This window comes from Bos indicus x Bos taurus, unplaced genomic scaffold (genome assembly GCF_003369695.1).
Source record: "Bos indicus x Bos taurus breed Angus x Brahman F1 hybrid unplaced genomic scaffold, Bos_hybrid_MaternalHap_v2.0 tig00479030_arrow_arrow_obj, whole genome shotgun sequence".
Lineage (NCBI taxonomy): Eukaryota > Metazoa > Chordata > Mammalia > Artiodactyla > Bovidae > Bos > Bos indicus x Bos taurus.
Genome location: NW_020868278.1, coordinates 3080 through 21697, shown reverse-complemented (window position 1 = coordinate 21697; position 18618 = coordinate 3080). Strand labels below are relative to the sequence as shown.

Below are 18618 nucleotides of genomic sequence, written 5' to 3'. Positions count from 1 at the left end.
TATGAAGGAGAAATCAAAAGCTTTTCAGACAAGCAAAAGCTGAGAGAATTCTGCACCACCAAACCGGCTCTGCAACAAATAGTAAAGGATATTCTCTAGACAGGAAACACAAAAACGGTGTATAAATTCGAACCCAAAACAATAAAGTAAATGGCAACGGGATCATACTTATCAGTAATTACCTTAAACGTAAATGGGTTGAATGCCCCAACCAAAAGACAAAGACTGGCTGAATGGATAGAAAAACAAGACCCCTACATATGTTGTCTACAAGAGACCCACCTCAAAACGGGGACACATACAGACTGAAAGTGAAGGGCTGAAAAAAGATTTTCCATGCAAATAGGGACCAAAAGAAAGCAGGAGTAGCAATACTCATATCAGATAAAATAGACGTTAAAACAAAGGCTGTGAAAAGAGACAAAGATGGTCACTACATAATGATCAAGGGAGCAATCCAAGAAGAAGATATAGCAATTATAAATATATATGCACCCAACACAGGAGCACCACAGTATGTAAGACAAATGCTAACAAGTATGAAAGGAGAAATTAACAATAACACAATAATAGTGGGAGACTTTAATACCCCACTCACACCTATGGATAGATCAACTAAACAGAAAATTAACAAGGAAACACAAACTTTAAATGATACAATAGAACAGTTAGACCTAATTGATATCTATAGGACATTTCATCCCAAAACAATGAATTTCACCTTTTTCTCAGGTGCACATGGAACCTTCTCCAGGATAGATCACATCCTGGGCCATAAATCTAGCCTTGGTAAATTAAAAAAAACAGAAATCATTCGAAGCATCTTTTCTGACCACAATGCAGTAAGATTAGATCTCAATTACAGGAGAAAAACTATTAAAAATTCCAACATATGGAGGCTGAACAACACGCTGCTGGATAACCAACAAATCACAGAAGAAGAAATCAAAAAAGAAATCAAAATTTGCATAGAAACGAATGAAAATGAAAACACAAACCTGTGGGACACTGTAAAAGCAGTCCTAAGGGGAAAGTTGATAGCAATACAGGCATACCTCAAGAAACAAGAAAAAAGTCAAATAAATAACCTAACTCTACACCTAAAGCAACTAGAAAAGGAAGAAATGAAGAACCCCAGGGTTAGTAGAAGGAAAGAAATCTTAAAAAATAGAGCAGAAATAAATGCAAAAGAAACAAAAGAGACCATAGCAAAAATCAACAAAGCCAAAAGCTGGTTCTTTGAAAGGATAAATAAAATTGACAAACCATTAGCCAGACTCATCAAGAAACAAAGGGAGAAAAAATCAAATCCATAAAATTAGAAATGAAACTGGAGAGATCACAACAGACAACACAGAAATTCAAAGGATCATAAGAGACTACTATCAACAATTATATGCCAATAAAATGGACAACGTGGAAGAAATGGACAAATTCTTAGAAAAGTACAACTTTCCAAAACTGGACCAGGAAGAAAAAAAAAAATCTTAACAGACCCATCACAAGCACGGAAATTGAAACTGTAATCAAAAATCTTCCAGCAAACAAAAGTCCAGGTCCAGACGGCTTCATAGCTGAATTCTACCAAAAATTTAGAGAAGAGCTAACACCTATCCTGCTCAAACTCTTCCAGAAAATTGCAGAGGAAGGTAAACTTCCAAACTCATTCTATGAGGCCACCATCACCCTAATACCAAAACCTGACAAAGATCCCACAAAAAAAGAAAACTACAGGCCAATATCACTGATGAACATAGATGCAAAAATCCTTAACAAAACTCTAGGAATCAGAATCCAACAACACATTAAAAAGATCATACACCATGACCAAGTGGGCTTTATCCCAGGGATGCAAGGATTCTTCAATATCCGCAAATCAATCAATGTAATACACCACATTAACAAATTGAAAAATAAAAACCATATGATTATCTCAATAGATGCAGAGAAAGCCTTTGACAAAATTCAACATACATTTATGATAAAAACTCTCCAGAAAGCAGGAATAGAAGGAACATACCTCAACATAATAAAAGCTATATATGACAAACCCACAGCAAACATTATCCTCAATGGTGAAAAATTGAAAGCATTCCCTCTAAAGTCAGGAACAAGACAAGGGTGCCCACTTTCAGCATTACTATTCAACATAGTTTTGGAAGTTTTGGCCACAGCAATCAGAACAGAAAAAGAAATAAAAGGAATCCAAATTGGAAAAGAAGAAGTAAAACTCTCACTATTTGCAGATGACATGATCCTCTACATAGAAAACCCTAAAGATTCCACCAGAAAATTACTAGAACTAATACTCCACCAGAAAATTACTAGAACTAATCAATGATTATAGTAAAGTTGCAGGATATAAAATCAACACACAGAAATCCCTTGCATTCCTATACACTAATAATGAGAAAACAGAAAGAGAAATTAAGGAAACAATTCCATTCACCATTGCAACAGAAAGAATAAAATACTTAGGAATATACTACCTAGAGAAACCAAAGACCTATACATAGAAAACTATAAAACACTGGTGAAAGAAATCAAAGAGGACACTAACAGATGGAGAAATACACCATGTTCATGGATTGGAAGAATCAATATAGTGAAAATGAGTATACTACCCAAAGCAATTTATAGATTCAGTGCAATCCCTATCAAGCTACCAACAGTATTCTTCACAGAGCTAGAACAAATAATTTCACAATTTGTATGGAAATACGAAAAACCTCGAATAGCCAAAGCTATCTTGAGAAAGAAGAATGGAACTGGAGGAATCAACCTACCTGACTTCAGGCTCTACTACAATGCCACAGTTATCAAGACAGTATGGTACTGGCACAAAGACAGAAAATAGATCAATGGAACAAAATAGAAAGCCCAGAGATAAATCCACGCACATATGGACACCTTATCTTTGACAAAGGAGGCAAGAATATACAATGGAGAAAAGACAATCTCTTTAACAAGTGGTGCTGGGAAATCTGGTCAACCACTTGTAAAAGAATGAAACTAGAACACTTTCTAACACCATACACAAAAATAAACTCAAAATGGATTAAAGATCTAAACGTAAGACCAGAAACTATAAAACTCCTAGAGGAGAACATAGGCAAAACACTCTCTGACATACATCACAGCAGGATCCTCTATGACCCACCTCCCAGAATATTGGAAATAAAAGCAAAAATATATAAAATGGGACCTAATTAACCTTAAAAGCTTCTGCACATCAAAGGAAACTATTAGCAAGGTGAAAAGGCAGCCTTCAGAATGGGAGAAAATAAGAGCAAATGAAGCAACTGACAAACAACTAATCTCAAAAATATACAAGCAACTCCTATAGTTCAACTCCAGAAAAATAAATGACCCAATCAAAAAATGGGCCAAAGAACTAAATAGACATTTCTCCAAAGAAGACATACAGATGGCTAACAAACACATGAAAAGATGCTCAACATCACTCATTATCAGAGAAATGCAAATCAAAACCACTATGAGGTACCATTTCACGCCAGTCAGAATGGCTGCAATCCAAAGTCTACAAGCAATAAATGCTGGAGAGGGTGTGGAGAAAAGGGAACCCTCTTACACTGTTGGTGGGAATGCAAACTAGTACAGCCACTATGGAGAACAGTGACGAGATTCCTTAAAAAACTGGAAATAGAACTGCCTTATGATCCAGCAATCCCACTGCTGGGCATACACACTGAGGAAACCAGAAGGGAAAGAGACACATGTACCCCGATGTTCATCGCAGCATGGTTTATAATAGCTAGGACATGGTAGCAACCTAGATGTCCATCAGCAGATGAATGGATAAGAAAGCTGTGGTACATATACACAATGGAGTATTACTCAGCCATTAAAAAAATACATTTGAATCAGTTCTAATGAGGTGGATGAAACTGGAGCCTATTATACAGAGTAAAGTAAGCCAGAAAGAAAAACACCAATACAGTATACTAACGCATATATATGGAATTTAGAAAGATGCTAACAAAAACCCTGTGTACGAGACAGCAAAAGAGACACTGATGTATAGAACAGTCTTATGGACTCTGTGGGAGAGGGAGAGGGTGGGAAGATTTGGGAGAATGGCATTGAAACATGTATAATATCGTGTATGATACGAGTTGCCAGTCCAGGTTCGATGCACGATACTGGATGCTTGGGGCTAGTGCACTGGGACGACCCAGAGGGATGGTATAGGGAGGGAGGAGGGTTCAGGATGGGGAACACATGTATACCTGTGGCGGATTCATTTTGATATTTGGCAAAACTAATACAATTTGTAAAGTTTTAAAATAAAATAATTTTTTTTTTTATTCCAGAATTTTATTTTTTATTTTATTTTTTTAAAATTTTATTTTTAAACTTTACAATATTGTATTAGTTTTGCCAAATATCAAAATGAATCCGCCACAGGTATACATTTGTTTCCCATCTGGAATCCTCCTCCCTCCTCCCACCCCATACCCTCCCTCTGGGTCATCACAGCAGGATCCTCTATGACCCACCTCCCAGAATACTGGAAATAAAGCAAAAATAAACAAATGGGACCTAATCAAACTTAAAAGCTTCTGCACATCAAAGGAAACTATTAGCAAGGTGAAAAGGCAGCCTTCAGAATGGGAGAAAAAAAGAGCAAATGAAGCAACTGACAAACAACTAATCTCAAAAATATACAAGCAACCCCTACAGCTCAACTCCAGAAAAATAAATGACCCAATCAAAAAATGGGCCAAAGAACTAAACAGACATTTCTCCAAAGAAGACATACAGATGGCTAACAAACACATGAAAAGATGCTCAACATCACTCATTATCAGAGAAATGCAAATCAAAACCACTATGAGGTACCATTTCACGCCAGTCAGAATGGCTGCAATCCAAAAGTCTACAAGCAATAAATGCTGGAGAGGGTGTGGAGAAAAGGGAACCCTCTTACACTGTTGGTGGGAATGCAAACTAGTACAGCCACTATGGAGAAAAATAAAATAAAATTGAAAAAAAAAAGAATTGAATAATTAGAATGTATCTAAGACAGAATGGGTAATATTAGTTACTCTTGAAATAAAAATATAAATGTTTGCTTGGAATTTTATAGCTTTTGGACACATATACTTTATTAAATATATTATATATTATAATACTTAATGTACTATAATATGCAACCACAATCTCATGTATCTTTGGGTTTGTAATTATGTCTGGAGAGAGAGAGATTGTTAAGAAGAAAAATAATAAAAGCTGGATCAACTGGAAAAAAAAAAGAATTTGGAATCATTTAAATGTTTTATATATTCCAAGAATCAAATTAAATAAAAAATCAGATAAACAATAAGTTCCTACTGTATAGCACATGGAACTATATTCAATCTCCTGGGATAAACCATAATGAAAAATAAAATAAGAATGCATGTATGTGGATAACTGAGTCAGTTTGCTGTACAGTAGAAATTAGCACATCATAAATCAATTATACTTCAATAAAAAAGATTTCTAATGATCAAATAAAAAGAAAAAAGCAATCTCTAAAACATGAAAACAAACTGAAACAAATGTACCTAATTGCATATAAAACACAGTATATGCAATGTACATTTTTCATAGGATTTAGTCCAGGAGCAAAAACTAAAAATATTTCAAATTTCATCCAGTCTCATTATTAATAGTAATATATCATTAATTGAAACAAGTTTTTATGTACTGTATGATAAATCAGGCAAGTTATTATGAAAGGAAAAGAGAAAAAGGAAAGAATATCAGAAAATCACAAAACTATACTGCCTCTGTCTACTTGAAAACAAATTTTTATTCAATTATTGAAATCAATATGTTTTTGAAGGTCTACCTATTACTTTTTCACCATCTGGTCCTTGACTACATTTTAAAACATCATCTCCTACCATGCTATAGCATACTCTAGTGACTTTTGAGGGCTTCCCTCGTATCTCAGCTGGTAAAGAATCCTCCTGCAATGAAGGAGACTCTGGTTCAATTCCTGGGTCGGGAAGATCCCCTGAGAAAGGGATAAGCTACCCACTCCAGTATTCTTGGGCTTCCCTAATGGCTCAGACAGTAAAGAATCTGCCTGCAATGCAGGAGACCTGGGTTTGATCCCTGGGTGAAGATCCCCTGGAGGAGGGCATGGCACCCCACTTTCTTGCCTGGAGAATCACCATGGACAGGAGACTGGCAGGCAGCAGTCCACAGGGTCCCAAAGAGTCTCAACTAAGCATAGCAGTGACTCTCAACTCGTGTTGTATATCAAAATATTTATATCAAAAAAGTAGATTCTGGATATCACCCCAGTTAGTAAATCAAAATGTCAGGGTGCAAGTAATCAAGCACATATACTTTGGAAAAGTACCCTGGGTACTTCTGCTGCTGAGTCAGGTTAGAATACCTGCTCAAGCCCTACAATTCTGCTTAAATTCCTCAAATACAGCATGCTCTGACAAAGGGCAAACCACATCCAGTCCAATGCCTGTTTCTGTAAATAAACTTTTATTGGAATGCAATTATGCCCATTTGTTTACTCACTGTCTATGGCCACTTTCATGCTGCAACAGCAAGGTTGAGTAATCTTGACAGAGACCATGTGGCCTGCAAAGCCTGAAATATTTACAGTCTGGTCTTCCACAGGAAGAGTTTACTGCCCCCTGTTCTATTTTTGCACTTTTCCTCAAATATCACTCCTGTCTTGACAAGCTCATGCTCATCCTTCAAAACTCCAATCAGCATCATTTCTGTAAAGCCTGAGCTGGGTCAAACACCCGTGTATTTTTCATTGTTCTCTGTACTTTCCCTATATTATTCATCATTCTTTATTGTAAGATGTCTGTTTAATGACTGCCTCCTCGACTGGATTCTAAGCTCTATAAGGGCAATACTTAGATGTGTCTTGTTCACCACAGTGCCTGGTTCTTGCATGAATATATTAAACAATTATTCAATGACTATCTTTCCCATTCTATACATTTTTTTCATTTTGTTAGATTTCTTAATGCTCTAGTCTGTTCAGGGAATTGTGAATCCAGAGTCTATCAGTGTATTTGTAATTCCATCCTGTTGTGTCATCCACACACATATATGCATACCATTTGAGGTAAGTCACTCACAATGTTGAAAATTACAGGGCTGGTGATAAAGTCCTAAGAAGACCCCTTTGCCTACATACTGATATCAACCCATTAGATCAGCAGTCTTTGGCTAAGACTTCAACTCTAATTATAATATTGTCTAGCTTACATTTTCCATCTTGTCTAGAAGGATTTTACCAAAGCTTCAACTTCTCTGTACCCTTTTCTTACCTGGCACCACCTCTACCCAAATAGAATTGAACTAATATTCCCTACCCCTATTTCTCACAATTGTACTTCTCATTTCACCTAACTATATTGCAGTAATGTTCACAAATCTGTCTCTGCCACAAACCCAAGCTCTTTGTGGGTAGAAACTAACTTTGAATCCCCAGAGCCTAGCACAGTAACTAAAAGATAGCTGATACTCAAAAAGTATGACTGAACACATGTCTTGCAATTCAGACACACTAAATTTATGAAATGTCCTATTTGTGCCATCATGGTACTCCCACAGAAAATCTAAAAACTGTTTAAATATTCTTACCTGTAGCAGAAAGGAAACAGTATAACTCAAAAAAGCAGGATGATGGACTAAATTTAAACTTTTTTTATACTCTGCTACTGAAGCATTTCCTAAGACTTCAGGGTCAATATATAATCCTTCTGGAAGGGTCTGGATGTCCACAGGCAACCAACCATCGCTGTCAAATACTGATTAAATTCTTGATAGGTCTTGCTGCTGAAGCTGAACTCTGATTTTGTCTATTGGGAAAGGAAAAAAAAAATTGTCATTATCACCTATTCTCCCTTCGTTTTTATTCCCAATAGATCTTATATCTCTACATTGGTGACTTAATACAGAGATTCATCATCCATACCTTGTGTACAAACTCATTTTTCTTTGCAGCAGTCAAATTTTTATGATACCTAAAAGACAGAACAAACAGAATAAAACTTTTACCATTAAATGCCTTTCCTATGTAAATATAAACAAAAGTTTACATTTTAAATGTAAATATATGTACATACACAAATATCCAGCTGTCTAGTTAAATATTTTTTTCCTTTTGTGGTACATTTTCCTCAAAGAATAAAAATTGACAGAGGCTCAAATATTGAATTGTACACTTAAGATATGCCCTTGACTCTGTAAATCGTATTTTAGTAAAAAACAAAAGGCAATGTTTTTAATGTTTCAGTATTAAAAATAAGAGTCTCAAAAGCAGCTACTGATACATAAACATTTTCTTAATGTGGAAAAAAAGGTGCAGTAGACAGGCTAAAGGGAAAACTTAAAAATATAATTTTTTCTTGACTGAGAACTATTCTAATTAGCTTTTGAACATTTCAGTTCAGTTCAGTTCAGTTGTTCAGTCATGTCCAACTCTGCGACCCCATGAACCGTAGCACACCAGGCCTCCCTGTCCACAACTCCCGGAGTCCACCCAAACCCATGTCCCTTGAGTCGGTGATGCCATCCAACCATCTCATCCTCTGTCATCACCTTCTCCTCCTGCTCTCAATCTTTCCCAACATCAGGGTCTTTTCAAATGAGTCAGCTCTTTGCATCAGGTGGCCAAAGTATTGGAGTTTCAGCTTCAAAATCAGTCCTATTTAAACCTTAGCATAATCTTACAAGTTATGCCAAAAGAGTCTACACTTATGGCCTAAAAAGAGCAATTTCAGTCCATAAGTGGAAAAATTAGAAGGTATCAGAAATTAATACTTACAGTTTCATATAATTGGTAATAGCTCCCCTTTATCTCCCAGAAAATGTTCTTTTTACCAAAGAAGCTATGTAGACTTAAACCAGTTGTTAGTTGTCAGTAAATGACTAATTTTTCTTTGCAACACAGCAACAAGAATTAGCAATGCTGAGTGCAACATTACCACTGCACAAAAAGATCCTTAACTATAAATTCTTTTATTACACGTCCCTCATGTTGACATTTTAAGAACACAGTTAAAATAGTTCCACATTGGAAGGTCATTCCCAAAAGAAAGCCAGGTTTCCTATTTCCAAAGGCCCTGGCAAAAATAGATAACAATCTTATTGTTCTGAATATTTTACTGCATTATATATAATAAGCTTGTATGGGTGTGTGCAGTCGTGTCCGACTCTTTGAGACCCCGTGGGCTGTAGCTGCCAGGCTTCTCTGTCCATGGGATTCTCCAGGCAAGAATACTGGAGTGGGTTGCCATTTCCTTCTCCAGGGGATCTTCCTCATCCGGAGACTGAACCTGCATCTCCTGCAGCTCCTGCATTGCAGGTGGGCTGCGCCACCCGGGACGCCCATATAATCTTACTGTAGTATATTTATATACTTTATTTTATAGCTGGAAAATGAGGATGGAATTATGATATAAAAATGGGGAAAAGGCTTCATACCTGTCCATAATGTAACACAGTTGATTCAGGATACTGGAATCCAGGCTGAGGAGTACAGGATAGAAGACCCCAGGAGGAAACAACACCACTAATGGAAGGTTATAATTTATATATATGTCACACACCTTTTGGGAAGAATGATAACATCAGTATATAAATTATTCCTCAGAACCCCTCAACAAACTTCACCCAAAGAATCATTACTAGAGAATAAACAATAACAATAGGGATGGTCCTGCCTGATTCATAAACAGAATAGGTAGCCACAACTTTTGCTTAAAAATGTACCTCACCAAACAGTAACCTTATGATAGAGGATTATTTCTTGGAGGTTTTATTATTAAAATCTCTTTTTTTTGGGGAGAAATCTTAGAGTTAGGGAGAAAGGGGAAAGGAACACTTCTTTCTTAAGTCCTATGCATGCTAAGTCACTTCAGTCATGTCTGACTCTTTGTGACCCAATGGACTGTAGCCCACCAGTTTCCTCTGTCCATGGTATTCTCCAGGCAAGAATACTGGAGTGGGTTGCTATGCCCTCCTCCAGGGGATCTTCCCAACCAGGGACTGAATCCACCATCTAGTATGTCTCCTGCATTGACAGGCAGGTTCTTTACCACTAGTGCCACCTGGGAAGCCCTAGGTGGGCTTAAGTCCCATAAATACTGATTTATCACATTAGTTAGCTGTCAACCTGGAAAACAAGCAAGCAATCTTCTAACCAAATATAATACAACTAGGTATCAGTGAAGGGAAGAAGCCAGGAAAACCGAGATTAGTGGGTACTTCCTAGAAACAGTTCTGCCTAGGCTGAATACTACAAAACAACAGAAGAGGACCAGAATCATAGGTACTGGCAGAAATAAGGCAGCTGAAAGCTGGGGGTAGAGAGCTAAGGAAACAGCATATTTTTTTTTTTTTTTTTTTTTTACCAGGGGTTAAAGATCTATAATGGATGAGCAAAAAGACAGACTTCTGTCTAGGGTTAGCATTACTCAGGGGAATGTCTATTAAAGTGGTACCTGCAATTCAGGAAAAAGCATTTGCTTTTTCTCCTTGTCAATTATTCAGGCCAGAATATAATCATTAACTTCAAAATTAACTATGTTTAACTTTAGTTTATTAGCTAAAATTAACTATGATAATAAGATCATAGCCCAACTTAATAGTTGTACATAAAATTTAAACAACAGCATAGTAAAGCAGACAGCTATCACAAAAATCTAAGTAGGGGAAATGGGATGTGTACTACCTTCTCATAGAAATCCAAAATAAAGTGCAGCAAGAAAGTACGGTTGCTTTCCAAGCGCACTGCAGTAGTGGACAGCCATCCTACGTAGTGAATCAGTTCAGACACAGAGTTCATGGATCCACCTAAAGTTGTCTCTCTGCAACAAGAAACCATGACATGCAGATCCATTAGCAAAAGTCCTCACAATTTCCCAGGTAAAGCTGGATTAAATATACAGTAAAAAGTTGTTGGGAATTTCAGAAAATGATCGGCGCTCCAAAGTATAACTCACTTTTTTTAAAACCACAGTGATTACAACTATACAGCCATCTAGGGAACCACTAAGACCAATTCATAGAATATCCTGAGCAACCACTCTAATATTAGTAAATAACAGAGAAAGAAAGGATTAAACTCCAGACTTTAGATAATATTACCAATGTCCAGGGACCACAGCAGTCAGCAAAATTAGTTTCTAAGTACACAAATCCAAAACCAGTTTTGCCAGAATTTCTGAACTAAAAATGCTGTCGAAGTATATTCACTTTAACTGGAATTCAATTTTTAAATTGAATGAGTAAAAATTCTGGCATCTTTCATTCTTCTAGTAAAAACCAGATCTAGATATTTTATACTCTAGCCAAATCAATGAATCATGTCTCTTTAAATGACACACGGATATAATTGGTTCAATCTATCTATCCATTCACCCTTGTCCTACAATCCACTGTTGACTGGATTAGGAAAAGACTGGGAAATGTGATTTCATAGCTTTATCCTCAGACCTAGATAGCCAACAATGACTACGCACAAGGAAAAATGAATCATATACAGTCTTAGAGTTTGAAATGATGACAACTCTACCATTACCCACCACCATGACATAATTCAGTGGCAGAGCAAGCAGGAAAAGATTAAGAGACCATTCAAATAGGTGGGGATACATACAATCAGACTGTCACTTGCAAAACTGTACTTTATGATTTCTGGCAGCACTTGACAAATATGTCTGAAATAATCTGCCCAATAATGACTGCTCAAACAGCATCCTTTGAAAGTGTTTCTCTACAGGACATTACCACGGGCATTTTAGATGACACAATTCACCATTCAGCATTGCCTTCTACTCCCTACTGACTACAGCACGTTTAGCACTTCTGGCTCCTACCTACTAAAAGATGTTAGCATCCTCTTTCCAGTCACTGTGCCAACCAAAAATTCCCCCTGGAGAACCACTGCTGAGAACAGTTTCCCACCCTCCTCTCCTTGTTATCTACAACTACAATTTACTCCCTCTATGGTACATGGTCATATGATGGAGACATAGCATTACACTCCTGTCTCCAAAATGGAAGGAATTATAGAGAACTTAAGAGCTATATTTTATAATGCCAAGTAGTATTAAGATAAGCAAAGTTACCTACAATTATGTTCATTTATTTGTTTTAAGAATTTTAGAAAGCAGAGCCCCTTTTTAAATGCCCTCTCAAAATTTATGACACTAATTAAAAAGGATCCTAGGAATTTTAGAAAGTACAGAAATTGTAAATCACCTGTATTAGGGTACCTAAGACACACTGCAAATTGGCTAAAGATTATAAATGTAAATATACTATTCTTAATAGAATTGAGGTATTTGAAGAGATTAAGCATTCAAATGGAATTTCTTATGATAGGGGTTCTCAAACTTTAGCTTGTACCAAAATTCTGGAGGCATTTGTTAAAACACATATTTCTGAGCTCTACCTCCAGTAGTCATGTACGGATGTGAGAGCTGGACCATAACAAAGGCTGAGCACCAAAAAATTGATGCTTTCAAACTGCGGTACTGGAGAAGACTCTTGAGAGTCCCTTGGACAGTAAGGAGATCAAACCAGTCAATTCTAAAGGAAATCAATCCTGAATATTCATTGGAAGAATTGATGCTGAAACTGAAGCTCCAATACTTTGGCCACCTGATGCGAAGAGCTGACTCACTATAAAAGACCCTGATGCTGGGAAAGACTAAAGGCAGGAGGAGAAGGAGGTGGCAGAGGATGAGATGGTTGGATGGCATCAATGACTCAATGGACATGAATTTGAGCAAGCTCTGGGAGATGGTGAAGGACAGGGAAGCCTGGAGTGCTGCAGTCCATGGGGTCACAAAAAGTCGGACACAACTGGGCAACTAAATAGCAACAAGTTCCCAGGTTATGCTGATGTTGCGGGTCCAGAAACCACATTTTGAGAAGCACTGCTTTACAAGATACTTTCACTACTCACTAATGCTTCATTTTCTTCTAAAAGTGATCAGACATACATGATACATGGAAGCACTATAATAATGAATATGAAGAAAAAAAAATTTTCCAGGCAACTTATAAGAATCTTGTTTTCTCCATTCTCATAACAAATTTGGAGATAACTATAGGGAAAAGAACACAGAGAAAAATAGATCTAGACTAATCTCACCAAAATAACCACCAAGTATTTGTGATTGAAGCTAAGGGATCCTTATGTTATAAAGTAAGAATGTGACTGATAATATAGGGAATCTGAACACTGATTAGATATTAGAACATATTATAAACTATTAATTTTTACATGTTATACTGATATCATTTTTCAACTGCTGAAATGATATCTGGGTTTTGCTTTTAAAAAATATCTAGTACAAAGGAGGAGAGACATGAAGGGTGTTAAAGATGAGAAAAAAGTTAATCACGAGCTGGTAACTGTTGAAGCTGGATGATGCATACATAAGGGTAATAATTGTACTATTTTCTCTACTTTTGAATTTGTTTGGAATTCTCTATAATATAAAGTTTAAAAAATAATGTTAAAAAAGAATATAGGAGAACCCAAGACTCTAGGGTAGAAAGAATCAAAGCAACCTGGTTTAGGCAGTTCCTTGAAATTCAATTAAGTCTTTGACTTCCACTTTAAGGTTTTATATTTAACAATAATGAACATAATGGAAATTCAGGGCTCTTTTTAAATTATAACGTGAAATTAAATTAATGTATACAAGCAAAATATATCAGGGAAACAAAAAAATATCTTTACAGCAAAATAACAGATTTTCCTAGCCATCATCAAAATTGACTTCACATATAAGCAAGAATACATTTTATAAAGTAAGCTAAACTGAATGAAAGCCAAAGTTGCAAGTTCTAACGTTAGAGGCTTAGGGGTTGCTTTCTGATTTATATAATAAAACTTGAAGAATTAATCTTTCTCACAGGATTGTGGGGAAGGGTGAAAAGTAGAAAAAAAAAACCTTAGAAAAGTACGATTCAGTATTTACATAGAGCAATTAGGTTTCATGTCACACCGTTAAACTCCATATGCAGTTTTGCACAGATCAACTCTTGTGGAGGGTTATAAGATAACTCACAGAGGACTGTTCCTAACAGATTTCACATGGATGTCCATAGAAAGCCACAGCAGCCAATTCTGCAGTAGTTCTTTCAGACACTGAAGAATACTACACTGCAGAGGCAAAACAAAAAATCATTCAGTTACACCATAGTGTTGAGAACTAACAGACTAAACCAGAGACTTAGAGACAGAAGGGACTATGGAGACAACCACATCCAATTCAGAACCCTGTAGCTGCTGCTCCAACCTGACCGGTCTCCAAGAAAACAGATTAATGCAAGTACAAGTTTATTTTGCCATTTTCTCTACAAGCTGGCCCCCAGCTTATCAGCGAGGAATAGACTCTTGTTTTTCCAAATTATATTCATTCATAATATATCACATCATCAAATATAGCATCACCCACCTCTTATCATCTCCCCTCAAAGATCCTCTTATGTTGTTTCAGATATGTGTTTCCTACTCTTTTCACCTTGGGTCTACAACTGCAATTTATTCTTTTGTTGGTCATAAAATGTATCTTCTATGACTGTGGAAAACAACTCTATAGTTTTCCTTTCTCAGGCTTTGCCTTGATATCCCAGGAACTTACTCACATATAAACAATATAGTCTTGAAACAAGTGTGCCTGGAACACTTGTAAGGATAAATTGTAATATCTACAAATTTGAAAGCAATCCACACCATCCCAAAACCTAATACATGAAATCTTTCTCAAACATCCTTAATAATTAACGGTCTAGATACTACTTGAATATGTGCAGTGATACAGTGCTCATTGCTACTTCATTGAAGAGTTCAATTAATATTTTTTTAGAAACTGACATTCCTCACATTCAGATTATAAATATGTTTGAGTTGAAATCAAACTTGGAATCATCTAAAATAATCTATTTTGGTGCTAATTTAATATGGAAAGATATTCAATATTACTATGTCATATTCAGAAAATCTCCACTCACCTACTCTATCGCATCCAGCCTCCATATTAATGGAAGGCATGAGGTTTTTATCTTTATGAGAAGGCGGCATGGGTTTAAAAAAAAAGATTGAGAAGCACAGCTCTACACCACTCCTAAGTTATGGTCTCCAACTTCATCTGGGTCCTTAATGAAGCCCAGTGATCCTTTTACCATACTTCTCTTCAATCAGCTGTCTCTCTCTCCCATTTTTTTAATGGCTGTTCTCTTCACATAACACCCTCTTTAAGCTCCCTGCTCAATTCTGTCCTCTATAATGCACTTATTTTGAGAAATTTAACATTTTTAGGAAAAAGTATTTCAATTTCTTGCTCTTTGTTCAAATTATACAAATATGTCTCTATGTCCACCTATCTCTACATCCTTGTCCTCAACCTTAGAAAACAGTAGTACCTCCCAACCCCTTACCACCATTCAGGAAAATCACTCTACCTAGTCTTAAATCAATACTATCATGCTTTTTCTGAAACCCTGCACTGTCAATTATCCCCCATCTTTCCCCCATTTTCAACCTCTCTCTCTTCTCATCTGGCTCCTTCTATCCTATCTATAAACATATTCAGGTTTTTCTCACTCTGGGGACAAAAAAAAAATTACCACCTTCCCTTGATTCAAAGTCCCACTATAGCTCTCTTTCTCTATCCCTCCCTTAGCCAAAGTTTTGGAAACACAGTCAATACTCATTGTCTTGTCTTCATTTCTCATCAACTCCTCAAGCTCCACAATTTGGTTTTTATTCCACACTCCACTGAACCTGTTCACAAAGGTAGCCAAGACCTCTGTATTATCAATTCTAAAAGAAACTTTTTTGGTCCTTATCTTTCTGGACCCTCTTGGGATATGTGGCAACATTAGCCCTTCACTCCTTCTTGATAGCCTGTGTCTCTCTGTTCCTTTGGAACTACTATTCTCCTGGTTCTTTTCATACTTCTTGAAAATGTTCCTTTATAGACTCTCCTTTTCAGTGAGAATTAAGTAGTAAGTATTTCCTTGATTTCTGTCTTTGGCCCACTGTCTGTTTCCCTTCCTCTCTCCACCTCCTACTCTCAAATATGAATATATGCATGTGTTTATAAGTGTATACTTGCAAGGCTGGAACATATGAAACTGCCAATTGTTAAACAGCTTTGACCTATCAGATTAAATCTATTCAGATGGTTTAATCTAATATTTACAGATAAACAGTACTCTATATTGGTAGAATAAGAGAGAAAAATAAAGAATAACCAAGGGACTTCCCTGGTGGTCCAGTGGCTAAGACTCTGCACTCCCAATGCAGGGGCCCAGGTTCGTTCCCTGGTCAGGGAATTAGATCTCACATGACACAATTCAGAGTTCACATGCTGCAACTAAAAACCCTGCGTGCCGTAACTAAGACCCAGCACAGCCAAATAAACAAAAATAAATATTGTAGAAAAAAAAAAAAGAATAACTGAATTAGAAGTTTGGGATAGGCAATTAATAAAGTACCATTTGACTAGGATAAACACTAATCAGGACAATATATTTTTTCTGTAAATGTGGCCAACAATAAATGATTTAAGGTGAAAAAAATTACAAAGGAACATTACTTATACTGTCACTCTTTTAGAATAGGAATAACCATTCTATAAGAAAGTGGCTCTCAAACTTAGATAGAACTCCTGTAAACCACAGTGGTCTTTTTTTTGGAGAACACTTCAAAATAGTAACACATTTCAATTTTATTATATAAGGTTAGAACAATTTTATTAACAGAAAATGACTATTATAATACATAGTGTGTACTCAATATATATTTGAGAAATGAAAAAGTGTATCTACAAAACGATCAACCACAACAATCAAACTAAGTATGCTTAAGTTATTTCCTAGTTTGTTTTTAATACTGATTTGCCACCTGTTCATTCACTTCATCATCTGCCACAAGTGGAAACAGCTCAGGAAAATGATATGTGACAAAACCTTAAAAACAGAAAATTCTACACATTAACTTTGATTTGAGTAACGGAGCATCTCAGGTCCAGGTTCAAGTGAATCCTATTAAAAAACTACTGTTGTAATGTGGGTTTGAAATTGTGTACCACCAGCCATAGACTAAGACAATTTTTTTTTACCTTGAAAAAAATAGATGATGTAAAGAAAAGCCGTGAAAGATGGTCAAAAAGAAGTGGCTTCATCTCTAAAAATCAGAAAAGAAAAACATCATTCAATTCTTTTAATTAACATTACACTCAATTAAATGGCTCCAAATTTTCATGATACATACCAGAGAAGCTACTAAAAGGAATCCAGCTCACAAGTTGAAGGAACTGTGATCGACAACAGAGGCCATCCCAGAGAGGAAGGCTCTTATACAGGAATGCTTCACAGGAATAAAACCCCTCCTATAACACAAGTTGATGGTAAAATCTTACGTGGAGCTCTTCAGTCATAACTATACTCAAAACAACAATTTATATTGTGCAATAGTTGTTTTACTCTTAATTTTTTTGTCATAAATATAATTAAAAGCCTTGGGTTAGGTATCAGACTTTCTCCTAAAAAGAACCAGATGATTAATATTTGAATACTTTAACATCTTTATCAACATAGTTTTCAAATACCATAAAACTTCACCAACTAAAAATAAGGTAAGAAATCAAATTATGAAATATTTTTCAAGATAAATGAAACTATTATTTTGGAGTACATGCAGACACTTGAATAGTCCATAAAGTTGCACAGTAAGTCTGGAATTTCAATAGGAGCCACAGACCAAACCTGAACTCTGGGCAACACCATCTGGAGAGGGCTGAGTGTCTAGCTGCTTGTGTTTTCACCAGTGAGTAAGGATCCAGGGCTTTCCCTTTTAATTCTGTCATCCTGAGTCTTAAATAGTGGCATGCACCAAGACTCTATTCTGCACCTTCTTTTCAGACATGAATTCTCTGAACAATCACGTCTATAACACAGCTAAAACCATCACCTATATCATGAGGAGTCTTACATTTCTGCATTTCCAGCCCAAATCTCATTCTGATCCCTAGACTTATTATCTAACTGCTTACTGAACCTCTTAGATATTCCACAGGCATCTTTTAAACCAAATACATCTTTCCTTCTTAGCCTGCTTTTTTTCTTATACTCCATCATCATCCTCCCAAGCAGAAAATCTAAAAATTCAACCTAAATTAATTCTTTTATTCTCACCACCATTATCCATACCCAACTTCTAATTCAATGGTTTCATATAAAATCCTTAAGATTTATTCAACAAACATTTATTGAGAATCTCTTTTTTTTAAATTTTGCACCAGGTACCAAGTTGAACACCCATACATGAAGAAAAGTTAGACATGGTTCCCACCTGTCTGGAGCCCATAATGTGTGGAAAAACAGATGCTTCAAGATACCACAATACAGGAAAACACAGAAGAGCCAAGGGAGCACAAAGAAACAAACATCTAACCCAGATTGAGTAAAGGCTTCTTGTCCATGCTGATACCTGAGTAGCAGCTTAACAGTACAACTCAGGGTTACCCAGGCCAAATAATTAACTGGCTTAACATATTCAGCAATCAAAAAAATGCTTGTTGATTGTAAGAACAT

At 36.2% G+C, this 18618-nt stretch overlaps 1 protein-coding gene and 1 non-coding gene across 2 annotated transcripts; one reads left to right on the top strand and one right to left on the bottom strand.

Moving 5' to 3' along the window:
- Positions 1–7147: 7147 nt before the first annotated feature.
- LOC113889433 (centromere protein I-like) lies at positions 7148–17414 on the bottom strand (the record flags this gene model as incomplete). Its single annotated transcript, XM_027536095.1, is given in 8 exon segments — positions 7148–7757; positions 7760–7853; positions 7970–8018; positions 9481–9605; positions 10730–10865; positions 14085–14179; positions 17145–17209; positions 17297–17414. Coding segments are annotated over 8 exon segments (1038 nt in total), but the record flags the coding sequence as incomplete, so codon positions are not given.
- On the top strand, positions 16285–16356 carry TRNAG-CCC. The gene has a single exon. It is a non-coding gene; the product is annotated as a tRNA-Gly (tRNA).
- Positions 17415–18618: the final 1204 nt, after the last annotated feature.